Source organism: Balaenoptera ricei, chromosome 8, assembly GCF_028023285.1.
Source record: "Balaenoptera ricei isolate mBalRic1 chromosome 8, mBalRic1.hap2, whole genome shotgun sequence".
NCBI classification, from domain to species: domain Eukaryota; kingdom Metazoa; phylum Chordata; class Mammalia; order Artiodactyla; family Balaenopteridae; genus Balaenoptera; species Balaenoptera ricei.
In genome coordinates, this window is record NC_082646.1 from 65,209,141 (window position 1) to 65,236,691 (window position 27,551).

Here is a 27,551-nt window from a genome sequence, read left to right on the forward strand (position 1 = left end):
TTTCAAGTTGCTGATTTGGCCCATTTGTCCTATGATTTTGTTGTTGTTGTCATCAGTTTCTATACTCCTCCTGTTGCTTCACAGTTCAGTGGGGCAACTACTGTTCCTCTGTCCGTATGCAGTGTAGGTGCTCAAGCTTTGTGCTCCTTGGGCAGTAATATTTGTCATTCCAGAACAAGTCTTCAGGCTTGCAGGGATCCCTTGGAATCATAGGTGTCCAGCTGGGTGTCTGCTGGGTCTAGGGGTGTCATGATGTCTTGTGTCTGGTGTCCAGGGATAGTGCTACAGTACATCATGTCCTGTGGTGAGGGCTAGTAGCCAGCAGAAAAGGGTTCTGATGATCAGGCACCCCACTCCACATCTTCCCTGGAGGGATGTTCTCCATGGCAGCTCTGGGTACAGTTTCATGCACTAGCATGAAACCAGCAACCAGCAACACCTCTGGGGATCTGGATCACAACTGGGTTACCATTTGCCTCCTTTCATCCCCGAATCACCAGCTGGTTATTCTCTTGCCTCTTTGACAGAAGGACCAATTACACTTTTCTATTCTGCAGAAAAATATCTTTAGAATAATAACACTTTGATGTCACTATGTGCTGTTTTTTTTTCAATTTTTATTGTAAAATATACATAAATGCCAAAGAATATACACACACACACACATATATATAGATATATATGTAGAATACATGTAGTTTAAAGATCAATAATAAAACAGTTGCACATGTACCTACCACCTAACTTAAGCAAGAACTCCTTTTCTAAATAAAGCTATTTTGTGATTCTAAGTGGATTCTCCCACTCCCTTTCCTGAGGCTGTGGGTCTGAGGTGGGTAGTATGTGTGGCCTTAGTGACTCTGAAGCCACTTTCTAGTACTTCTTTCTGAAAAAAGAGAAAAGTACAAATAGAGTGTGTAGAGGGCCCCCTGAGCTGTTTGCAAGCAGAAGTTCTGACGATTACACTTAGTGGTTGGTGTGGCTGTGTGGGTCGCTGTTGGTTTCTCCTGGCAGGTGCTCCCTGGCCACCTGCTCACCTACATGGCCCCTTTGTGTGAATGAGGAAAAGGCCCTCTTGCTATTTGCCAGACATTTTCTGTAGTAACTATATGTACAAACATTTATCCTGACTATGAATGTGACTAGCGGCTCCTGGAGTCTACAGGCCACAGCCTTAACTCACAGTAAACACAGAAGTGGCCACAGGGCCCTCTGGTGGGCTGCATCAGATGTACACTGAATGCCTGCTCAGACCAGACCCCTGCTCTCCTGGATCCCCCATGACTGGACTTGGGAGCAAGGTGTTTTTTGGGTGTGTGAGCTGGGAGTCAGCTAACAAGCTGGAATCGTTCTTGAGCTGGGTCAGGGCCCTATGGTTACTAGCAGACGTGGGCCCAGGATTTACCTTATTTAGCATGTTGCCAACGCCAAGTAAACCCTGAGAGGCCATGTTGTACCAAGCTGATGAGTTCACAGCTCAGGTGGGATTCTAAATGCAGCGTGCCATAGTCCTGCACAATCCTGGGTAAAGTCTCTCGTTGATGTGATTGTTGATATCGCCTCTTTTCCCTCTTAAAAGTATCTTAGTCTTGGACAATAAATTATATGGTCATGTTTATTAGTCAACTTTTTGCCATGGTAACAACCACCTTTGAGACCTTAGTGACTTAAATAAAACATCAACTCTTTACGTTTTGCTCATGGATCTGTGGATCAGTTTCTGCCCTGCCCCAGTCCGTGTGTCAGGTTTAAGTTTGCTCCTCATTCTGGACTTTGGGCCTATGCCACAAGTCTTCCTTTATGGCACCCAGGCTGAAATATCAGCCCTATTTAAGACCTCTTCTTCTCACAGCCGAAGGTGGGAGCCCAAGAGTCCTCTGGTCCAAGGTGGCATGGGCCACATCTACTCATATTTCATTGACCGGAGCAAGTCACGTGGCCAAGACGAACATCAGGGGGTTTGGATTTATGCTCCTTCCTTGGAGGGGGCACTATGGTGTGGAAGAGTGAATATTTGGTAAATAATAATATGGAATTATCACGTCACACTCCTAAACCTTACTGCCTTCTGGTGTATGCCTCCTCCAGCCTATGCTATTCTCCTAGTGGTGTCTGTGTCAGGACAGTGCTGAAGTGATTAACAGGATGTAGGGAGGGGCTTTTGCCTCTGTTTGGATTGCATAACGTAGTAGGGGGTTTCGCTGTGTTGTGGCGCTCTCGTTGGAGCAGGTGGGGGCCGATGTTTACTGTGGCAGCCTGATTAACTGGGAGGGGCCTCCTCCTTCCCTGTGCCCCCAGTACTACAACCTGTCATGGAAGTTTTCACCAACAAATCTTCCATCCTGTTCTGTGAGCTCTCAGAGCCACGTGGAACCTGTGGCCAAACCGTGCTCTCCTCCACCTCAAGTTGGGGCTCCATGAGGTGTGATTTCTGGTGCCCTGTACTTTGCCCCCGCTGACTCTGTTCCTTGTCCCCCATCCCTGCCCTTTTTGCTCTGCACCTGAGATTGTTAATTTTTATTTTTCCCTCAGTGTCCCTTCATTTGCCTGTGTTAAGTGTTCAGCCCTGATTGGCTTTTCCTTTAAAACAATCCCAGAAATTCCTCAGCATTACTCGTTCACCGATGGATAGAAGGTACCTGTCCTTGTTTCCCATAGTTATGTAGTTTGCATATCCCATTTCAGTGACATTTAAGGAGAGAAGTGGGATAAGCAAAGATTTTGAGCTCAGTTATCCATGTTGAAGCTGGAACCCCCATGTTTCCAAACAGAAACATAATATTGTTTCGCCGCAAGGGCAGAGATTGATTGGGAGGCATAGAGGAGAGATACATTAGATCCATCACCAGCCCTGGCAGCTGGCTTTCTGTCAAGAGCAATTTTTCATGAAGAAATTGTTTTATCATTTCATAAGAATGATCAAGTACCTTCAGAGTCATGTTGAAAAGCACACGGACAGTAGGTGGTCAGCTTGACTCCGTAGGTAAGTGACTTGCAGGAGGGGTTCACGTGCCTCAGCAGAGATGCAAACTGCCTCATGTCATGGATTGTTGGTGTGCCATGGATCGTTGAAATTGTGACTATTAAGTAACCGAGTCCTAATTTTCTCCTTCACTAGAATATGAGTCTGTGAAAGTAGGAGTGTGTCTATCACGTTCTCCATTGTGTCTCCAAAGCCTGGCACAGTCCCTGGCATGTAATGGACAGCCAGAAAACTTTGGCTGAAGCAATACAAGTATTAATGATGGACAATAAAGGCAGAACCTGGGGAGAATCCTTGGGGCTCCAGGATGTAATGGAGCCCAGCAAGGGCAGGTAGGGGTGTCCTTTAAAGGGAGGAGTTTATAGCACCACAGTGCCAGGAATGAGTTCAGGTCGATGCCTCAGCTTCCCTGGCTCTACTGTAGGGTGGAGTGGAAGCCTCAAGAGGGTTGGGCTTTGTTCTGAGAGTTGGGTGCCCAGCCACTGGACACTGCACTGCCATGAACCCTAGCTGAGGCCATGGGGCTGTGGTCCACGTAGCAGATGTTGTTGCCCCCCACAAAACCCCTCTCCATTACCACTTGAGCATGTGCCTGCTGACCTCCAAGGCCAGCCCTGCATTTATTTGAAATGTGGGAATTTTCTGGCCACAGAAACTTACTTTGCCACCCATGCTGCAGGTTAGAAATGCCCCTTGAGAGCTGCCCTCAAATCAATGACTGAAGGGGTTGATGTTATAAATAACCCAGTCCCCTGGTCTCTGGGGTGTGGAACCTCCCTAGCAGCTTAACCTTTGGTCTCCCACTGTGGTAACTGGTTTGATAAAGCCCCCCTTACTGGCTGCTTTCTTACTCCCCTGGATTACTTCCCTACTCTCCTACCTGGGTCACTTCCCTACTTCCCTACGTGTGTTTTCTTCACCTTCTAAATAAACCTCTTGCCCTTGAATACTTGTTTCAGTTCTGCTACTGGGGAAACCCAAACTATGACCATCATCCCCGGGTCCTGGGCACCTGACCACCAGGTGGTGGGTATTCTTGAGGCTTGGGAGGACTTGAGCTTCATTTTGCTTAGACCCTTAAAAGTTCCTATCAAAAAGAGGGGGGAAAAAGCACTCTAATTTCTCTTGTTTTAAAAAGATGTTACTTAAACAATTCCCAAATTTATACTATACTGCTCTCTAAGATGACAGAGGAATTTTTAAGGACAGTTGAAGCTATCCTGCTCCCAGAATATCAATGATTTGTATTGCCGAGGGACAGGGTCTCAGTTGACTTGCAGGGCATTCCTGGTCCCCTGAATACACCCTGTCTCTTGCTATTGCAGGCTGTTTGTTTCTAAACATGCCTGCATGTTACATCCTCTGCGCTTGTATCTGAGTCCTCAGTGTCCCTGCCTCAGAGTCAGGTGGCCCAGCCTGGCCTTCTGCCATCACTCCTGACGGATGCATGGATGAGAGGGTCTTTCTGCCCGCACCGGGCAGTGGGTGGGCACGGGAGGAGCAATCCCACTGACCTTTGATCTTTGCTTCTTTGCAGATATCTCAGTGAGCCTGCTGACCCTTGTGGTCACTGCCTGTGGCCTCGCCCTCTTTGGCGTGTCTCTCTTCGTGTCTTGGAAACTCTGCTGGGTTCCGTGGCGAGAACGAGGCCTGTTCTCTGGTAGCAAAGACAACAATCAGGAACCTCTTAACTACATGGACACAGAGACCAACGAGCAGGAGAACAGTGAGGGCTTCCTAGACCCTCCCACCCCTTGTCCAGACTCCTCCATGAAGATCAGCCACACCTCCCCTGACATTCCCCTCTCGATCCAGACAGGGGACCAGGAGAACTGTGCCCATGGCGTCCGTGTGCAGCGCCAAGTCACAGAGCCAACCTCATCAGCTCGGTCAGTAATGCCCCCTTCCTTTCTGGATGCAAGGCAAGCACCACCCTGTTCCCTTCTCTTGGCAGCAGTAGCACTGACTAGCCAAGGAGCCTGTAACCTGTCACATGTCCATTAGGTGTCAGAGACATGAATATGGAAAGCTTGATGCTTCCTATACTCCTGTTACGTTCCTGAGCACTGCTTAGTCTGTACTTAGTTCATAATAACAATTGTTAACATTGCTAGGGCTTACCGTGTCAAGGACTATCTGAGAACTTCATGTGTCTTATTTTATTATCGCTCACAACTTTGTGTGAGATGGATCTTATTATCATTTTCATCTCACAGAAGAAGAAACTTAGGTCAAGGAGATTAAGAAACAAAGTCATGTATTGGTAAGCACCCAGGTCAGGGTTTGAACCCCGGTTCAAACAACACCGGAGCCCAAGTTTTTACCCACTCTTCCGTGCTGCTCTCATAGTGCTATGGCGTTGATTCTCCATGCCTCTGACCTAGCCTAGCTGTCTCACACAGGCTCTCTGTAGAGTCCACCAGTGGCTGGAGGTCTTTGTCCATCTCCAGGCTTTGCAAGGTCTCCAGAGTACCCAGGCCCAGTGTCGCTCTCTTTCCATGGGTTGCATGCTCTGTGCTCTTGCACAGTAGAGAAATAATATAGTGCAGTGATTAAAAAGCAAGGACTCTGGGGTCCAATGAACTAGCTTTACCTACAAGTATGATATTGGACACATTATTTAACCTTCGTCTGTTTCTGTTTCGTCTTGTGAGAGGGGAACGGTGATAGGTGGTTTTGAGAATGAGATGATAACATGTGCGTCACATGTGCTTTGCACGGGCTGCATCTAGCACCTGCTCCACACCCTGAGCTGCCATTTTGCTTTCGGTGCTGCTTTCATCATCATCATCATTGAGACCTGCCTCTCCCAAGACTCAGATGCATACAGGTGGCTTTGAGGCTAAGCAGCCAATTCTGAATCACTGTATATAAAAATTCGCTCTCAATAAGAGACTTCAGGAAAAGACACCCAGAAAGCAGCTTTCTTTAAAATGAAAATATTTGCTTGAGTGATAGCTGGAGAAATAGCATGTGCTGTTATTTGGAAAGTACAAGCACAGTTTGGGGTTATTTTTTTTTTTTAATCTTTTTTATTTGTTCTCTAGAAACAGAAATAAGATCTTACCCTTTTTTATGTTAATCAAGTTTATCCTAGAGACTCTGCTCATTCACATTAAGTAGGATGGAATATGACAGTTTATAATTTAATTTTTTTCAGAAAGCTATTTTAGCATCATTTCCAATTCTGAATTAGAGAGCTTTACCTAAAATATTCCTCTGTGAGGAAATGGATGGTTGTTTGCCATTTGGTTTAGAAGAAATCCTCAGATTTTATCATTAGGATTTCTCTTCAGATTTAAGACTTAAATATAACTGGAGCTCTGTCTGATGCTGCCGTGAAGTTTGTGCGGTGGTGCAGACTCGTGATAAAATCCTTTCAGTGCTTCAGTAAGTAGGGCCTTCAGGTGGGGTCTCCATTGAAATTGTCTCCTATCTGGTTTGACTCTGCATGTTAATTTTTCTGATCTGGGTTCCATCAATACAGAGTGATGGTACTGTGTTTTTATTAGATTATAGGTCTGAGGACTCTGCCGTAATTCTAATGAATTGATAGCAATCATATCACTATAATTATTACAATGTTTATCCTAGAAAAATGTATAAGTAACCTGCATATCAAAAAATAGATTTCATTTAAAACTAAAAACTGTAGATATCTTCACCACTGATTCGTAGAAATTGGGTAGGAGGAAAAAGAAAACTAAAAAGAGAGAAGGAAGGAATTATCCCTGTAAAATGCATTTTACATTTACACTTATTCTAGTTTTGGAGTCATGCAATTAAATTTTCTCTTCTGATGGCCAAAACCAAGTTTGGTAATATCTGACTACCATACGAAAACTAAACTCTTTCCAGCTGCATTTGACCTAATACTGATAATTTGCATCATTTCGCATTTCAAACATTCTTATCTAAATTACTGCTGACCTAGTTTTATGGGTTATGTCTAGAGATACATATCTTTGACTCATGGTCTTTCCATAATAAGAAGGGTGTAGTCTTCTAATTCTTTAGGGATGTGTTATAAGCACACACGCACACACAAAGCCTTTTTACTGACAGAGCGGGCAAAATGAATGAAATTTCCTTGATGCTCCAGAACATTTTTAACATTCTTTTTTAAGTAGCATTTTTCATACCATATTTGGGGAGAGGGAGGGTACTCTTTGCTGAGATGGCTCTAAACAGTCTGCTCTGCTAGTTATTATTTCTATTCCCTTCTTTCTCATTATGATCTTTACTTTCTCACTGCTGTCACTTTCTTTCTTACTGCTTCCCTCCTGCAGCTGTTATCACTTGTCCCAAAGTTCCCTGGGCACCTGCTCAGCCCAGAGCATACAAAGCTTAGACTCCCAGTTAAGGCCTCCCCACTGTCATGGCGATTGGCACAGCTTCAGCCATGGCATTTGCGTCGGAAGTCCCACTGTCATCTGGCCTCTTCAGCTTGGATATGTGTGGCTCCCACCACCGCCTTTTGGAATGTCTTAAAGATGAGCTTTGCTCCATCTTCTAAGAATGTTTCTGGTCAGGATGACTTTCTTTTGTTCTTCCAAGATCAAGCATGTTTGCATTCTGTTTCTGGTTAGCTCAGTTACTATGAGAACCCTCCAAAATTCCTGTTAATTCCTTTCAATTTGGATGAAATCCCTTTTGTATAATGATCTAATATCCTGGGAATGTGGATCTTTTTTTTTTTTTTAGAACTTTTCAATACCAGAACATTTTAGAGGTCTCTACTCCAAATATATGAAAATCCCTGGATCCTCAAAATAGAAGGAACCTTGAAAGGCCATCTAATCCATTTCCTGATTCATGTCCCAAGATGAAAGTTCAATCTGTTGTTGTTTTTTTTTTAAGTCTTCTCAAATTTCCTTTAAAATACTTTGGCTTTATAAAAATTTCAATTTCCACACCACAAACTCCTTATCAGGTCTGTTAAGGCCTGTGTAATACTGCCACAGTCTGCTGCTGTCAGCTATCGGCCTCACCTCCCAGCCAGGCCACCATGTGGCACCAACCCAGAGGACCCTGTTAACATGGACTCAGTTAAGAGGCCTCACCCGAAAAAGCTCATCACATTCCATCCACACTAGCTTCTCTCTTGGTTCCTTCAGTATCCCTGACTTTTCCTGCCTTGGTACCTTCACACACGCTATTCCCTCAGCCTGGAATGCTTTTCCTTTTCCTTTGCCATGCCAGGCTCCTTTGCAGCCTTAATGTCCCTGCTAAAGTGTCACCTCCTCAGAAAGGTCTCCCTCACCACCCTATCTGAAGTATGTGTTCTTTCTTCCACTCCCTCCCACTCTTTATTTTCCCACAAGTTGCCTTACTTTCACTTCTTCACAGGATTAAAATCTATTTCTAACTCTACGATTGTTTGTTTATTGCCTATACCCCCCTCTAGACTCTGAGTTCTGTGAGTTCAAAGACCATATCTGCTCTGCTTCTCCCTATATATCTAACCCCTAGTGCAGCCTCTGGCACATAGTGGAATTTTTCATGAATGACTGACACAGTACATTCGTCAATATCAGGCCACTTTTCTCATGTTCTGCTGACAAAAATGGCAAAGCGCAACAGTATAAACTGAGTAGAGCCTATAATGGTATGAAGCCAATGGAAGGTCACTTGTCCCAGGTCTCACATTCATCAGAGCCTTACATTTAGACTTTTGAGCTTGTCTCTGAATTAAGCAATCCTTAGAGTCACAGAAATACTCTGACAGAATTGAAAGAAGACGACAATTTGAGTCTTCTAAATTTGAGTCCCATTACTGGCCACAACTCCAGTAAGTGGCCCACTAGGATTAAGTGCTGCAATTACTCTAGGAGTAGCACAGTTTTATTAAGCTATATATTTTTATGTGTTGAGAGCATTGGTTAGATGTAAACATTTAAAACATAACTTTTTGAATTACTCTTTTAGTTATTCAGATTTTAATAAACTGACAGCTTCAAAAATGGAAGTTGCCTAGACCTCTCTCAACTTCCATGAGACCCTGAAACCAGGTGTAAATATGTATTTTCTCTACTGAGATTTAATTATCAGAAACTATTATGTCCATGGCATTTATATATTTACTCTAGACACACGTATTAAACATTTGCTGTGTGCAAAGTTCTATGTTATGTGCTAGTAATAAAGAGGGAGAAAGGTTATAGCCCTGGCCTTGAAAGGGGAAATATACAAAAGAGCACCAATTACATGTATTAAAGTGCTCAGATTGTTCTTTAGAAGATTAATCTGGCAAGAGTGTATAAGATGTGTGGCATGGGGTGAAGACTGGATATAGGGGTCCAGTTCAGACCTGTGATGATGAGGACCTGAACTCAATTGGAAGCAGTGGGAATGGAAAGAGCCATGAGATGTGAGCTACTTTAGAGAAAGTGTTGGTGGACATAGGCTCATTTTAGTCATGGGATAAAATATTTGACGATGACACCAAGGTTTCATGCCTTTTTAACTTGGGGGAGGGTGGGAGCAGGACATACTTCAGTGTATCCAGCTGCACTTAACCCCACACCTCCACCGTCCGAGGCCTGATGCCTGCATCTCCATTATCTCACTCACTCTAAAGGCCTCCGAATCCCAGAACAAGAAAGCCTCAGATTCCCATTTCCTCCTACCCTTGTAGTCAGATAACTGTGTCTGTCCATCTGCTACTCCCCCTTCTTCTGTCTGTTTGTGGTTCAGAACAACCCAACCCTCTCCTCTCCATCACAAGGGAAGATTCCAAGAAGGCCTGTTTCTCCTGTTTCCAAATTTCCCTGTCGTGACTTGAACTTTGTAAAGAAAACTGTGATGGTTCTGAAGTCACAATTTCCTTCTCTCTTTCCTGTCTTTGGACCCCCCAAAGCCTTGTAAACACTGGTACCCCAAACCAGGGAAGGGATAGGCCAAGTTTCCCCTCTGAGATGGGGTCCCTGAGATGAGGGAGAGTAGAAGAGTGTACACTTGTCCATGGTTGCAGGGGAAATCCAGCGATGGGAGGGATGCTGGAGATTCTGAGCTCTGGTGCTTAATGGAGCCTGGAATGGAGGATATGGGCATGTGTGAGGTGAAAGCTGCTGGGACAGAAGAGCTGAAGGTCCCATCCTGCTGGAGAGCTGGGAGCCAAGAGGAAAACTTAGTTAATTTCCCTGTTGAGGTCTAGAGCATCAGCTGGGAGGCTGAGAAGTATGAGGCCAGGTGAAGTAGGTAGGCTTGGCTCAAGTACTGTCTCATCCGTGACAGTTTCCCTAGCCAGAGGCCTTCCTCTCTCCCTCTCCCTAACCTCCAGTCAGTTCTTATCCCCCTCTGCCCTGATTTATAGTCAGTGTATGACTATCTCTTTACTCCTGGCAAGGCACTTCCTTGAAGGCAGTGACTGGGCTTTGCCTCTCTGTCTCTTCCACCCTACCTGACCCCTTGCTTCGCACATTCAAATTTGTTGAATTGCAGTAATGTCCTCTTTCTTAAGATCCAGTGGAGGTAGTTGGCTTCAAGACACCTAGTTGGTCTTGAAGGTGTACTTTTAGTATTTAAATTGCACCACTGACTAACTAGATAGCACCCAGAATGGCCCATCATAGGTGGGAACTGACTCCAGACTCAAGTAGGGCCCTTGTTTGAATCCAGCCTAGAGAGAAGAATCAACGGCAGAGGAAACTGGAGCTGGTACCAGCCACTTATGGCCTCTGCATATGGCTGGATACTTGCTGCTCCCTGCCAGACCTTTCTGCCCAGAGATCCCAATAGAGCAGGATCAAAGCTCTATTCTAGCACTACAGAGGTTCAACATCTAGGCAGGGGACGGACCTGGCTGTACTAGTACAGAGAACCAGTTGTAGGTGCCTAACATCATTCCCCTGACTCTCTTCCTCCCCCTGAAAAATCAGAAGATCCAGTGAAAACTTAAGATGGTGGATTTCTCTGTAAGAAATTTAAATCCCACAAGAGAAACATTCACACCACACAGTTTTTGCACATGTGGGAATGTGTGTGGTGGGTGTGGACTCTGTTGGCTGTGACAGGTTCAAGTGACAGCTCTGGGATTGTGCTCTTGTTGTACCATGTGGGTGATTAGTAGTCAGGAGGGTATTTTAGGATGAAGAGGAATGTTTGGCATCACAGCATCTGTATGACAAGGGAGAATAATTTCAAACACGTTTCGGGGCCTATTGATCCCATTTTTATGTCTTTATTTCATAAAGTAGTCTTAAGAAAGGAAAAGAAGACAAACTCCGATCTTTACTCTGCCTCTTCAACTATTTACCAACCCCTCAGAGACAGCTTGACTGTTCCCTTTCACCTTCTGGTGGAGAGAGGCTATTTTAATTAAGGTTATTGAGAGGCTGCACAAAATACAATATAATGGCTCTGAACTCTGAGCTAGAAACAAACAAAAATAACCTTAAAGACAACTTTGTATGTAATGACTACTTCTCTCACTTTGTGAGGACCCACACAAGGTAAGGCAAAGAGAATTTCAGGGAAACTTTTAACCCAAACCAATAAGTTTATAGGGTGAAGAGTAGATTCTGATAGCAAATATTTAATTTGCAAATATCAGTTTCCAGCCTTCTCTAACTGAATCCCTATGTACATTTATAGTAGCTTACCTTTAATTTTTATACCCTCAGTGTTTGTTACAGAAATAAAACCCTTCCTCCTCATCACTAATCACCCCTGTGGTTCAGCAGTAGTGCGGCCACGGAGCTGGCACTTGCACCTGTCAGAGTCAACAGAGTCCCCTACAAGCAGACACATCCTGTCACATACATTTCCAGAAGAGCAAAAACTGTGTTCTCATAATGAAATGATTTGATTTGACCCAGTAAGAATGTGCAGCCTTAGTAGGCTAAAAGCCAGTGACAGGAAATTCTGTGTAATTTAGAGAAAGATCCATTCTTTTTCAGATAACACATAGCTAACTATTTCCGTTTCAGGATGATACTATATATCAAGGTGAATAATTTTATTTTTTAAACCAGTTTGTACAAATCTTTACCTCCCACCAGCTGAATAAGCTTCTTTAATGGCATATTAGACAGTTTAGAAAGTGCATTAAACCTTTAAAGCTCCGAGGTCACATGTTAGTAAGTTCATTTCCTGATGCCAGGCCTCAGTTTTGAGCTTCAAGCCTTGGGGAGCAGCTTACTTGCATTGATGAGCATTTTGAATATAGGCCAAAAAAAAAAAAAGCCCACAATTCTAAGCTTTTAACAGTGTGTTAATCAGTCTCCCTACATCCCAGGCACAAGTTTCTGGAAGACCTGGAGCCAATGAGGTTATAACATTGTTCTCTCTTTCTCTTCACTCAAGGCATAATTCAATCCGAAGACAACTCAACCTGTCAAACCCAGACTTCAATATCCAACAGCTTCAAAAACAGGAACAGTTGACTGGAATTGGTCGAATTAAACCGGAGTTATATAAGCAGAGGTCATTGGATAATGAGGATGGGAAAAGGAGTAACAGCAAAGCCTGTGGGAAGCTGAACTTCATTTTAAAATATGACTGTGACTTAGAGCAACTCATAGTGAAGATTCACAAAGCTGTCAATTTGCCCGCCAAGGACTTTTCTGGGACTTCAGATCCTTATGTCAAGATCTATTTGCTTCCCGATCGGAAAACGAAACACCAGACTAAAGTTCACAGGAAGACCCTGAACCCTGTGTTTGATGAAGTGTTTTTGTTTCCGGTTCCCTACAATGACCTTGTAGCCCGGAAGCTTCACTTCTCTGTCTATGACTTTGACAGGTTCTCTCGCCATGACTTAATCGGCCAAGTGGTGGTGGATCACTTCTTAGACTTGACTGATTTCCCCAGGGAGTGCATCCTTTGGAAGGATATCGAATACGTCACCAATGTGAGTCTAACATTTCTTCATTTTGGTTGGGGGAAGGGCGCTTCTCGGTCAGCATGCAAACAGATTACTTATACCTTATTTTATTTGGTGGGGGGGCAGAGTATAAAATTTATCTCAATGTACTTAGAGCTATTGCTTCAAACCTCCTTGTACCTTTCCAAAAACAAGTCTTTCACAATATTCATTTTGCAGTTTCCGAGAATTACTCATGAAAGCAATCTTAATAACATTCTCTCTTTTCTACTTTCTAATTCTAAGCAGTTCCCTAATAGGCATTAGATATTATCCGTCCTCCTTACCTCATTTTCTTTGGAGCTTTCTTAGGTTGTTTGTGCTAAATGGATCCTGGCATCCTATTAACTGTTATCTGCAGCTGAGAGACCGTTGCCTTACTCTCTGAGACCATCAAGCCCTTGCCATGTTCTCAGGTCAGCTCAGCAGCATTTCCCATGATCAGATCTTCAGCTTTAATCCCAGAAGTGAGAATGATTGGGAAGGGTTGGCACCACATTTTTAAATACAGAATCAAAGTTACAGGGAGGTCAGTCTGAAAACATCTACAGGTATTGGCAAAACTGATCTGTACAAGATCAAATCCGATTTAGAGCTCAGCAGAGAGGGCAGAAGTGCTAGGTAGTGTTGCCATATATCCATGTTTACATTTAAACACAATATTGCAGCAGTGATATTTTTACTCCATTTGCATCCTTTTCACTATCTGCAGAGGTGTATTGATGCTCCTGAAATAGAAAGGAAAATTGGGCTATCTTAGGGGACTCTGATATTTTAAGGCCACTTGTTTCTTTTCCCTGTCCAGATTCGCTCAGGCAGCTTTGTTAGCTCATCTTCTGAGGGCGATATCGTTCTCTTTCTCTGTCCTGGCATCCAAGACAGCAAGCAGCATAATCCTTACTCCGCTCGGATGATGATCTAGCTTGAGTTTGGAGCCCATTTAGTGAAAGGCTCTCACTCTGCTCAGGAAGGAAACACACAAAATCTCTTCCCAGTGACCAAATACCCACACTGATACTCTCTCATCTCAGCCACTTTTGTGAACTGGGGACTCACATTCCAAGGGACACCTTCTCTTCACATCCTATGTGATACCAGTGCCAGCTTTGTCCTGCTACTCAAATAAGCAAAGTGGAACATGGAGTTTTGCTGGCCTTTATCATAATGATGAGGAAAGAAAAGAAGGAGCTGGGAAAGGTGCAGAGAACATCAGATGATGAAACTAAGGTGATATGGGAGATTGGGGAAGGAACAGATCTCTTCAAACTTGAAAGATTGTGATATCTGTAAACCAAAAAATGGATGCTGTGGGTGGCAAGGATTGTATCCCAAATCCCAATTGCCAAAATCAGGAGGCAACTTTAGAAGCTTTAAAGAAACAAAATGGGCAGGCTACTGATATTAAGGGATGAATGGCTCAAGAATGAACTGTCTCACTGGAGTTCTTACCAAGTCCCCTGAGATACTGCTGGCCAGCAGTGATGAGTCTTGGTAGAGGGAGGTTGCTCATATCATCTGGTGTGTGACATCATTTTATATTTTTTGACTAATGGATTCCGTAAAATAATAGCTGGAGTGGTTATTAGAAATCTCAACAGGGATCCTGCTGTGAGTTGCCTTCTAAAGACTGTGGAAAGAGTAACACTGAGTGCACAGTGGCTGATAAAAATCTGGATAAGGCTGATCCCTGGTGGGCAGGTCTCTTAGAGCTATTTCCCGTGGGATGAGAATATAGAATGACAGTCTGCAGAGACCTTTTGGCCCTGAGATCACTGCCATTGTAGCACTCTCCTGTGACTACGAGTTTTCCATCCACTGACGGAGAATCCTGCATTTCCACAGAGTTGAGGAGAATGTGAAATTATTTATCAAGGAGGAAAACCAATAAGGCTAAAAGCCTCGAAATTCTCAGTTGTTTCCTCAGGCAAACAATAAATATTCTGAGCATTGATCTAGGCCTTTGGATGGCTAGCAGGAGAAAGGAGGTCCTGAGAATGGAATTACATGTTGTTTCGTAATCTGCCATTTAAAAAAAAATTCCATTTAAAAATTGCTATTTGGGGCTGTTTGTGCTTTTTTGCATGTGACTTTGTACAGAGACTGAGAATGAAAGCCTGAGATTTACCAAGGTTTCACTTTTATAGTATAGCATATATGTCATACAGTGTATATGCTATACACATACAGACTAATGAGGGAAATTAAAAGAGTAGTCATGACCCACCCCTCAGCTGAAGAGCAGACTACCACCAAGTACTTTGCTGATGACCCCTGGGTTGTCCTCCCCTGTCACATTCTCTCAGCCCATTCCTGCCAAGAGGAAACCACTATCCTGAATTTTATTTGTAAGACAATGTATTGTTCAGTTTTGTCTGTTTCTGCTTTTCATAGCTCTTCTTCGACTTTTTTTTTTCAGTCCACATTGATTTTGACATTTAGCAATAGAGGTGAATGGAGCTGTGGTTCATGTATTTTCATTACTGTATAAAATTCCATTGTGTTATATACACAAATTAGCTCTCTTGTACTGATGATATTGGGTTGTGATTAGTTTTTTATGATTCTGAATAATACTGCAGAGAACATTTTTATGCACATCTCCTGGTTCACACATGCATTAATTTCTCTAGGGTGTAGCCCTGATAGAGGAAAAGTACACATGTGTTCAAATTTTCTAGACAATGCCGAGTTCGTTTTTCCACTGTGGCTGTACAAGATGACCCTCCCACTGTGAGGTATGACAGTTACTAATGCTCCACAGTCTCCACAACTCTTGCAGTCGCCACACTGTTTAATATGTGTGCATGTGCATGCACATAAAATGGAATATGATTTGTATATTCTTGGCCACCAAAGTTAACCGTCTTTTGATATGTTCATTGGTCATTCACATTTCCTTTCTTGCTAAATGTTTGTTCAGCACTTTTTCATTGTTTTTTTTTTTTCTATAGTTTTCTTTTCCCTGTTGACTGATATATGTTCTTTATATAGTCTAGATGCAATCCTTTGTTGGTTGTGTGTATTGCAAACATAGTCTCTTCATTTATAGCTGGCTTTATACTCACTTGATGGTATTTTTGATCAATAGAGGTTCTTATGTTTAATGTATTAAAATGTATCAATATTTTCTATTGTAAGTAGCACTTTTCTGTCTTGTTCAAGAAATCCTTTCTTACCCTATGTCATAATGATATTTTTCCTATATTTTCTATTAGAAGGTTAAAAGTTCTGCCTTTCCTAATTATAATTTTAGTCCACCCAGAATCCAGTTACATTGTGAAATGTAATATAGGCATCCTGTGTTAGCTTGGGCTGCCATAACCAAGTATATAGACTAGGTGGTTAAAACAACAGGAATTTATTTCTCACAGTTCTGGAGGCTGAGAAGTCCAAGATCAAGGTGCTAGCAGATTCAGTTCCTAGTAAGAGCCCTCTTCCTGGCTTGCAGATAGCTGCCTTCTTGATGTGTCCTCACATGGTGGAGAGACAGAGCACTGGTCTCTCTTCTTCTTCTTCTTGTAAGGACAATAATCTCATCATGGGGGCCTCACCCTCCTGATGTCATTTAAACCTAATTACCTCCCAGAGGACCCAAATACCATCACACTGGGGGTTAGGGCTTCAACATATGAATTTTGGAGGGGCACAAACATTCCGTTCATAAGACACCCATATTTCTTTTTCTATGTGGATAACCAATTTTCTGGCATATTTTCCCAATAATCTGCAGTGTATGCTCTGTCCTGTATAGGTCTCTATATATGAAGAGTCTGTTTCTGGATTCTCTTTTCTATCGATTTTTCTATTTGAGTATCTCTACCAATAGCACTTGTAAATTACTACCATTCTATGATAAGCTTTAACATCTGGAAGAGAAAATCATCCAGCCTGCTTTTTCTTCAGTTCAGTCTTGGCTGATACTTGACTTTCCTCATAACTGTTAGAATCAGATTGTCAAATTAAAATTTCTTTCTGGTGTTTGGACTTCTATGAAGTCTGTAGATAAATTCAGGGAAATTTTGCATCTTCTGTGATATTGAGTCTTTCTATTCATGGTCATAGTGCACGTCTCCATTTATTTAGTTCTCCTTTAAAGTCTTTCATTCAAGGCTTATAATTTTCTACATGAGGATGTCTTTCATGTATTTTGTTAGTTTTATTGCTAGTTATGTTATTTTTTGTTATTTTAAATAGTATCTTTTCTAAAATTGCATTTTCTATTGTTGCTATATAGTTATGCAGTTTAAATTTTATATATTTATCTTCTATTTGGCAATTTTTTAAAACTTATTACTTATAATTTATAGATGCTTCTGAATTTTCTTTGTAGATAATCAGTCATGTGAGTTATGATAGTTTTGTTTGTTTTTTTCTAACCCGTATACCTTTTATTTTTAATTTAGTGCACAGACTAGGATTTTCCTTACAGTGCTCAATAATAATTGTGGTACTAGTCATCCTTGACTTATTCCTTTAACATTTCCATTGAGTATGATTTTGCTACAGATGTATCGTGGTTGTCTTATCATATCAAGAATGTATCCCTCTATTCCTAGTTGACTAAGCCTTTTATTAAATTGAAGTATAGTTGATTAACAATATTGTGTTAGTTTCAGGTGTACAGCATAGTGATTCAGTTATTTTTTCTGATTATATTCCATTATTGGTTATTACAAGATATTGACTATAATTCCCTGTGCTATACAGTAAATCCTTGTTGCTTATCTGTTTTATGTATAATATTTGTATCTGTTAATTCCATACTCCTAATTTGCCCCCGCTTTGGTAACCATAAGTTTGTTCTCTATGTCTGTGAGTCTGTTTCCATTTTGTATATAGATTCAATTGTATTATTTTTTAGATTCCACATATGAGTAATATCAGTATTTATCTTTCCCTGTATGACTTCACTAAGCATAATATTTTCTAGGTCCATCCATGTTGCTGCAAATGGAAATATTTCATTATTTTTTAAGGCTGAGTAATAGTCCATTGTATGTTTACCACATCTTCTTAAGCTAGTCATCTGTTGATGGACACTGGGGTTTTTTCCATCTCTTGGCTATTGTAAATAGTGCTGCTGTGAACATAGGGGTGCATGTATCTTTTCGAATTATGGTTTTCATTTTTTCTGGGTATATGCCCAGGAGTGGGATTGCTGGATCATATAGTAGCTCTATTTTTAGTTTTTCAAGGAACCTCCATACTGTTTTCTATAGTGGCAGCACCAATTTACATTCCTACCAACAGTGTACAAGGGTTCCCATTAACTCAGCCTTTTTATCACAAACATTCACTTTATCAAATGCTATGCTTATGGGTTTTGTTTTTCATTTTAACCTACTATTTTGGTCAATTAGGTTGATCATTTTTCTAATTTTGAGTCAATCTTATATTCTTAGTATGGTCCAGACTTGCCTTGATATATTGCCTGTTTTATATGTTGCTGAGTTCGGTTTGCTATTTTGTTTAGTATTTTTTGCATCTGTGCTCATGAGTGATACGTGTAATTTACTTTCTTGTATGGCCCTTATCTGGCTTGGAATCAAGGTAATTCTTGATTTATAAAACTATCTGGGAGAATTATTTTGGATACCTCTCATTTGTTCCTGCTCAGGGCCCCTGGAGGCTTTGGGGGTTTTTGTTTATTTTTCTTCAAACTGAAAAGGGCTCCCTTAGTCTCTGGCTTCTGATTAGTTCAGAAAATAAGGAAGGGGGGAGAGTGAGGTTGGGATATTTATTCCCCTAGATGCCTTCATTGGAGTATCCATAGGCTGGCAATAACCTTCAACTGAAAGCCATAGTCCTGAATATGTCTTTATTTTGCTGTTGTTCTTAGATCGTTTTTCTGGGTATAAAAATTGGGGTGTGGGGCATAAAACTCTCAGCTACTCTGATTGTAAAACTATCATTCCATAGTTTCCTGACCTTCAGTTGCTTCAGAGAAGTCAACATTTAGTCTAATATTCATTCTTTTGTATGTAATGTTTCTTTTCTTTCTTACTGCTTTCAAGATCTTGCTTTCCTGTTTAGTGTTTTGTAGTTTAACTATAACATTGCTAATTGGGCATTTATTTTTATTTACCCTGACTGAGATTTATTGGGTTTCCTGAATCTGAGATTGTGTCCTTTTATCAGTTCTGGAAAAGTCTGTCATTAACTTCTTTCCATTTGTAGAAGTATTATTTGCTGCATTTTCACATTTGCCTAATATATATTTGATAGCCTCTCTCTTTTTTTTTTTCACACTTCTAAATTTCTTTTTCTTTTTCTTTTTAAATTTTATTTATTTATTTATTTATTTATGGCTGTGTTGGGTCTTCGTTTCTGTGCGAGGACTTTCTCCAGTTGCGGCGAGTGGGGGCCACTCTTCAGCGCGGTGCGTGGGCCTCTCATTATCGTGGCCTCTCTTGTTGCAGAGCACAGGCTCCAGACGCGCAGGCTCAGTAATTGTGGCTCACGGGCCTAGTTGCTCCGCGGCATGTGGGATATTCCCAGACCAGGGCTTGAACCCATGTCCCCTGCATTGGCAGGCAGATTCTCAACCACTGCGCCACCAGGGAAGCCTTCTCTTTTTTTTAAACATACTTTCAATTCTCTTTTTTATTTCTTTTACCATTTCATACATAGGCATTTTTATATTCTGCTGCTTATAATTCCAGTAGCTATAATCTTTGCATCTCTGATTCTTTTGTTTGACATTTCCAGCAACTCTTACTCATCATGCATTGTTGTCTCCTGGATTTAGTTATTTGTGATTGTGAGCTCATCTAGCTTAGAACTTTATCAGTAGACATTTTCAAGCTTTGAGTTTAAAGTGCATTCCTTCAGAGATGATTTGTGATTGCTTCTACCAGGTGCCTAGGCAAACTACCAACATGGAATAACTTTAAATTTTGAGCTTGAGGGTTTTTGGACAATGAAATAGGCTGGATATAAACTCCAACTGTGTAAGTACAGGCTTGTATTAATGGTTAGAACCTGGAAGGGGTTATTTTTTCTTGCTTTACCTAGATTAAGTCCAAGACAGGGTGTATTTCCAATGTCTACTTATTTAGGCAGAAGTTCTGTTTTGTTTATCCTTTAAGGATGTGACCCTCAGTCTTTAGGACTCCAACATTTATGCAGGATTCTCCCACAGTCCTCTAAAACTCAGGCACTAAGCCACCAGAGATTCACATTTACCTCCATTCAAACTCCAGCTCCACAACTTACTTACCTCTCTACATTCATGCTTTCTCATTGTTTCCGGCCCTGAAAAATTCCGTTTTTGTTCTATCAGCCCTGCTATGTGTTAAAAAGGATTTTGTAATCTAGTATTTTTACTTGGAACATCCACACTGTGAACATTCACCCTATGTTTGAAACACTGTGTTGTATATTGCTCAAAGCCTGTTCAAAAGAGCAGTTTTTACTTGTACTAACTAAATAATAATCTATGTATGTATGTATCTATTATTTATTAACATAACTAATAATATATGTTAAATGCCTTGCAATCGAATACCAGAAAGAGCCTGAAGAGGTCCTGTAATCTAAAATCCTCATTTAGCACATAAAACTGAAGTGGAGGGCCATTAAGAGAGTCAGCCAGGGTCACACAGCTGAATCATGGCCAAATAGGACTTAGGAGTGTTTTTCAACAGCCATTTCAGTCTGTTCATGAAAAGGTGTCTCAAAATTATCATATATGCTGGTTTACTTTTCTTTCCCCTTTTTTTCGTTGTTAACTTGTACTGAGCTTTTAGATCCCAGCTTAAATGCCCCTTGCTTGGACAACTCTTATATGAGCCCTGGACTAGAATAAGTTTTTCTCGTATATGCGTCCATGATATTCTGTAATTCTATTATTATTCGTCATGCCTTTTTTTTTTCATATATGTAAGACTTTAAAATGCAAGTTTATTTATTCTTGTTATTATATGAATGATGTATATGTTTTATTTATTTAAAAAATAGTTGAAGTATGATTGACAAATAACATTACATTAGTTTCAGGTGTACAACATAATGACTTATATTTGTATATATTGTGAAATGATCAGCATAATAAGTCTAGTTAACATCTGTCACCATACATAGTTACAAATTTTTTCTTGTGTCATTATACTTTCTTATAGGTATTTGTTCAATTTTCTTTCTTCCCTATTAGACAGTTCTGTGAGCGCAGAGACCTTACCAGCTTGTTCATTACTCTGGGCTTAGCCTCTAGAATTGTGTCTGGAAGTGATAATAATTAATAAGCACTTGCTAAATGAAATGAAGTTCCTCATGAGGGGCTAATTTGGTGAGGCTCTAGGGACTGGTTTGGTTGGGGGGGTGTTATGCGGAGCTGAATCTATTAACTAATTTTTAAAATTTTGTTCTTTATTTCTCTAAGGAGATTATGAGTTTTATAAATGTTAGCAGTCAAATAAAAATTAATCCTCACACCTTCCTGTGAAGGAACAAAAAGGCAATTATTGAGTGTAAAACCGATAGTTTAATTAAACCTCTCAACTATTGAAGCCAGATCAATCAATAATAATATATAATGCATTTCTGTGAGATGTATATCAGTCAACAAGAGAGGAGATAGTATCTGGGGGAAGGTCACAGTTGTGAGGGCATGAATTTAGTGGTCTGGGTGAATGTTGGCTGTTGTGCCTACGCTCTTGGCAGTTTTAGTACACTCCACTCATCACTGGCTCCTTGGCAAATAGGCACTGAGCACTTCAGGAATTTCTCTCCATGGCCCACTTAGAAACTGGTTCTGAGACTTTCTCTAGGACCTATGATCATCTCAGCTAGACTCTGCTTTGGAGGAGATGCCAGAGTTCTCACATGGTAACAGTAGAAGTCACAGGGTTCCCTCTATGCCAGTATTGATCCCAGTTCATAAAAGGAAAGGGTACAATTTGCAGCAGCATAGACTTTCTTTTAATGTTATGAATTTTAAAACCTTGCATTTCCAGGAAAATTAGACTTTGTGAGTGGTTGCAAAGTCCAATATTTTGCAGTGGTTGATTTAGGAATTTCCCTGTTCTGTCTTCCAGGGCCCTGGGGCCATTCCTAGACCTGATAAAGGTGGGTACTTGGAACCACTCAGGGGAAGATAAAAGTATTCAGGGAAGCCCAGGATGCTTGCTTTTCACAGTTGAATGAATATGGGACAGGCGGTCTCCTGACTGAAGAAGTTCATTCATTTAATCCTGTTTCGTTCCATTATACCTTGAGTCCTGAGTTGTTATCATATGATTCTATGGCTTTGTCACATTCAGTGGTGTTTTGGTAGATGTGTTAACAACTGGCTGGGGGTGGGGGATAGGAGGGGGACCTGATTTGTAGCATTTGCTTGTTTCCATGGTGTAAATACTTGCAGAAGGGCTGATTTCAACCTACCGATATAATATCACTGAAGGTGGAGTTGGCCGAAGGTTCTCACATTGGCTCTGGCAAGCAAGTGCCAGCTGATAGGAGCCTGCTCCAGTAACACTGCATGTAGTGCTGAAAACACTAAGGCTGATTGGTCCTAAGGAACCAACAATTTGAAAAACCCCATGGAAAGCCCTGGTTTCCAGCTGACAACAGAGAAGCCAAGCTCCTTCTATAATGTGGATGTGGGTGGAGTTCAGCCATCACTGGGGTCTAATGAGCTGTCTTCATGAGAGCCCACTGAATCCCACCCTACTGTTTTTCCCATTCATGATCCCTCAGATATGTTATCCCCTGGACGTTTAGATTATTCAGAGGGAGTGAAAAGGGGCAGAACTGCAGAACAGAACATCTGAAGGAAGAGATCAATAAAACTATAGGTCTCTGAAAGATTGACTTTGATAGCTTTTATTGTAGTGTAAGTGCCGGGACAATGCATTTGCTTTTTTACTTATTTATTTTGGGCTGCACTGGGTCTTCGTTGCTGCGCTCGGGCTTTCTCTAGTTGTGGCACGCGGGGGCTACTCTTCGTTGTGGTGCGCGGGCTTCTTATTGCGGTGGCTTCTCTTGTTGCGGAGCACGGACTCTAGGTGCGCGGAATTCAGTAGTTGCGGCACGCAGGCTCAGTAGTTGTGGCCTGTGGACTCTAGAGAGCAGTCTTAGTAGTTGCGGCGCACGGGCTTAGTTGCTCCACGGAATGTGGGATCTTCCTGGACCAGGGCTCGAACCCGGGTCCCCTGTATTGGCAGGTGGATTCTTAACCCCTGTGCCACCAGGGAAGTCCCACATTTGCTTTTTAAAGTGAAATGTATGACACATACAAGAGTATATGTAATGCATATGTGTTACAGAACCAAACTTGGGTCCACTCGCCCCATGTGCAATAAAGCCAATCTACTGATACCAGTTTGTGGTGAAGGAAAGTACAACGTTTATTGCAAGGCACCCAGTGTGAGGCCAAGCAAGGAGACCTGGCAGCTCATGCTCAAAAAGCCAGAACTCCCTGATGGCTTTTAGGGAAGTGTATTTAAAGGCAACTTTAAGGGTGAGAGTTGCAGGGTGCATGATCAGCTTGTGGACATTCTTCTGATCGGTTGGTGGTGGGGTAACAGGGTGGTATTTTGGGAGTTAACATCATCAACCTTCTGGTTCCAACCTGTCTGGAATCTCCATGCTTGTGGTCAGCATGCAGATAACTTCTTCTACCTGGTAGGGGTTTTATTATCTGCAAAACAACTCAAGGATATGGTAAAATATTGTCTATAGCCCTTAAAGAGGAACTAAAGGTCCTTAACTTTGTTTTATGGCCAAACTATTATTATTCTCTCTTGTTTGACTGTTTTTCTTTGTTTCTGCATTTTCTCACTTCTCTGATTAAATTTGCTATTTGGATTCGGGGAAGGCCTAGGAGGCTAAAGCTTTTGTACAAACAAGAGGAGGAGGACATGGTTGGGGGGGAGGTCTGTCCCTGGGGAGGCCCCACAGGGTCCTGCTTGGTTCATATGTATGATTGAAAAACAATAACAAAACGTGTATCTGTCAGTCCAGAGCTTAGCTGAAGAAAGAGAACATTATCAGTCTCTTTGAAGCACCCTGTGTGCCCCTCCTCTGTCCCCAAACTCTGCTGCCCAGGTAATCGATATGTTGAATTTCATATCTATAATTCTGTTGTTTTTAAGTCATTTTACCACATAAGAATAGTTTGTTCAATTTTGCCTATTTTTGAAGTTTATGTGAAAAAATTATATTTTATGTATTCTTCTGCAAACTATTACATTCAATATTATGTGTATTGAATCACTTACTTTCACCTACATACTGTAGTTCTTTTATTTTTTGGCAGGGTGTTTTAGCATTTCATTGCGTAGTGTACGATTATTTATCTGGTCTATAGTCAGTGGTTATTTGAATTAATTTTTTTTCTAGTTGAGAAAATACGGCTATATGTGTATGTTCTGTACATTTCTCCTGGTAAATATGTGCAAGAATTTCTTTAAGGTATGTACCTGGGAATGGAGTTGCTAGATCAAAAAAAAGATATTTCTTTTTTAATGTAGTTTTTAAAGGTTACACTCCATTTACAGTTATTAAGAAACATTGACCATATTCCCCACGCTGCACAATATATCCCAGCAGCAGTACATGAGCCCATCTTAGTCTACATTCTCTCCAACACTTGGTATTGCTACATACTCTAATATGGTGACCACAGATTCTTTTGAGTTTTGTACATTGACAGTTATACCATGCATGAATAAGTAGTTTTGTTTTTCTCTATTTTCCTTTTTGATTCTTTTGACTTCTCCCCACATCCTGCTTTTTGCTGGCTTTATTACATTTATCAGGACTTCTAATACAAAGTCCACTATAATAATTCTTGGCTTGTTCTGATCTTAAAAGGAATGCTTTGAATTTTCACCACTAAGTAGGACATTGCCTGTAGACTTTGAAAACCTGAATGGATATTGAATTTTATCATATGATTTTTCTGAGTTTATTGAAATGATCGTATGTTTTGCTTCTTTTATCTTTTAATGTAATGAATTACATTGCTTTATTTTCTGATTTTGGTGAGAACTTGTTTTCCTGGGATAAATCCTACTTGTTCATGATGTAGTTTTCTCATCTACATGAATATACATGAATGTGTGTGTGTGTATTCACCTGTTTGGTTTATTAATATTTTGTTAAAGATTTTACAACTAAATTCATAAGTGAGATCAGCCTCTGATTTTATTTTATTGTTCTCTCTTCATCTGGTTTCATCATCAGAATGAGTGATGGAGCATTCTCTCTCTTCCTAGTCTCTTGAAATAATCTTTTCCTTCAATGTTTAGTAGAATTGACCCACACAACTTTCTGGGTCAGGTGTTTACTTTGGGGGAAAATGATTCCATTCCTTTGATGGCTATAGCAGAATACAAGTTTTCTCTTTCTTTATGCATTGATTTTGGTGATACAGATTATTTTAGAAATTTGCTTATTTCATCTGTGGCTTAAATATATGGACTTGAAAGTCTTCATAATCTTTTCTAATCTTTTTACTTTCTGCCTCATCTGTAGTTATGTCCTTTTTGCATTTCTAATACTAATGCATGATCTTTTCCTATTTGTTCCTGTTCTCTTTTTCTTTGATCAGTGCCATTGGAGGTTTGTCAATTTTATTAGCCTTTTCAAAGAACCACTTTTAATTTTGTTGAGTCTAATTAAATTTTGTTTTTTACTTCTTTTTTTTTGACTGTATGATTTTTTTTCTCTTTTTATTTTTTTGGTTTATTCAGTTATTTCTAATTTCTTATATCTTTAGGTCAGTAATTTTAAGTCTCTTTAAACTTTTTTTAAACCACCTTATTGAGTTATGATTGACATGTAAGAAACTGTACATATTTAATGTGTATAACTTGATGAGTTTGGGGATAAGTATACCCTCATGAAACTTCACCACCATCAAAGCCATTGACATATTTATTACCGCCCAAAGTTTCCTCCTGCCCCCTCTGTTATTATTATTACTATTAATATTACTATTATCATTATTTTGGTGTGGTAAGAACATTGACATAAGATCTACCCTCTTGGCAAGTTTTAAGTATACAAAATAGTGTTATTAGCTGTAGGCACAATGCTGTATAGTAGAGCTCCAGAAATTATTAATCTTGCATAACTGAAGCTTTAAATATGCATGTGATGCTATAACTTGCCCTTGAAGTACTGCTTTAGGTGTATGTCAGCAAATTTTGGTATTTATTACTTTCATATCATTCTGATCTAAGCGTTTTGTAATATCACATACAATCTTTATCTTTGATCTATATGTTACTGAAAAGTGTATCTTAAAATTTTCACGTTATATAGTTTTTAAAAAATGTTAGTGCTCTAACTTAATTGGAATGTGATCAGATAATATGGAGTATATTTTACAGATTATTTGATATATGTTGAGATTTGCATTATGTTATCTTCCACTTCAGTTTTTATAAATGTGCTGTATGTGCTTGAAAAGATCATGCATTACTGACAACCATATCTTGACTGACATTTTTTGTCAGTCTAATGTATCAGTTAAGGAGTGTTCTCATTTCATTCTTTTACATGTAGCTCTCCAGTTTTCCCAGCACCACTTACTGAAGAGACTGTCTTTTCTCCATTGTATATTTTTGCCTCTTTGTCATAGATTAGGTGACCATAGGTGCATGGGTTTATCTCTGGACTTTCTATCCTGTTCCATTGATCTATATTTCCAGTTTTGTGCCAGTACCATACTGTTCTGATTACTGTAGCTTTGTAGTACAGTTGGAAGTCCTCCAGCTCCGTTTTTCCCACTATTATTATGTTTATTGTTATTGAAATTTTCATGTAAGTTGTCTTTATTTATTTTTTAACATCTTTATTGGAGTATAATTGCTTTACAATGGTGTGTTAGTTTCTGCTGTATAACAAAGTGAATCAGCTATACATATACATATATCCCCATATCTCCTACCTCTTGCATCTCCCTCCCACCCTCCCTACCCCACCTCTCTAGGTGGACACAAAGCACCGAGCTGATCTCCCTGTGTTATGTGGCTGCTTCCCACTAGCTATCTATTTTACATTTGATAGTGTATATATGTCCATGCCACTCTCTCACTTCATCCCAGCTTACCATTACCCCTCTCTGTGTCTTCAAGTCCATTCTCTATGTCTGCGTCTTTCTTCCTGTCCTGCCCCTAGGTTTTTCAGAACCTTTTTTTTTTTTTTTTAGATTCCATATATATGTGTTAGCATATGGTATTTATTTTTCTCTTTCTGACTTACTTCACTCTGTATGACAGTCTCCCGCTCCATCCACCTCACTACAAATAACTCAGTTTCGTTTGTTTTTATGGCTGAGTAATATTCCATTGTACATATGTGCCACATCTTCTTTATCCATTCATCTGTCGATGGACACTTATGTTGCTTCCATGTCCTGGCTATTGTAAATAGTCCAGCTCCGTTTTTCTTTCTCGAGATTGCTTTGGCTATTCAGGGTCTTTTGTGTTTACATATAGATTGTAAAATTTTTTGCTCTAATTCTGTGAAAAATGCCACTGGTAATTTGATAGGGATTGTATTGAATCTGTAGATTGCTTTGGAGAGTATAGTCATTTTGATAATATTAATTCTTCCAATCCAAGAACATGGTATATCTCTCCGTCTCTTTGCATCATCTTTGACTTCTTTCATCAGTATATCATAGTTTTCTGACTACAGGTCTTTTGCGTGCTTAGCTAGGTTTATTCCTAGGTATTTTATTCTTTTTGTTGC

At 40.5% G+C, this 27,551-nt stretch overlaps 1 protein-coding gene across 4 annotated transcripts in view; it reads left to right on the forward strand.

Annotated features, from left to right (window-relative positions):
* SYT9 (synaptotagmin 9) overlaps positions 1 to 27,551 on the forward strand; it is a 410,926-nt gene that overhangs the window by 277,520 nt on the left and 105,855 nt on the right. For all 4 annotated transcript variants that reach the window (XM_059931017.1, XM_059931018.1, XM_059931016.1 and 1 more), the window contains 2 exons: positions 4,521 to 4,872; positions 12,290 to 12,836. In XM_059931017.1, coding sequence (XP_059787000.1) covers positions 4,521 to 4,872; positions 12,290 to 12,836 — 899 coding nt within the window. The remainder of the gene's footprint in view (positions 1 to 4,520; positions 4,873 to 12,289; positions 12,837 to 27,551) is intronic.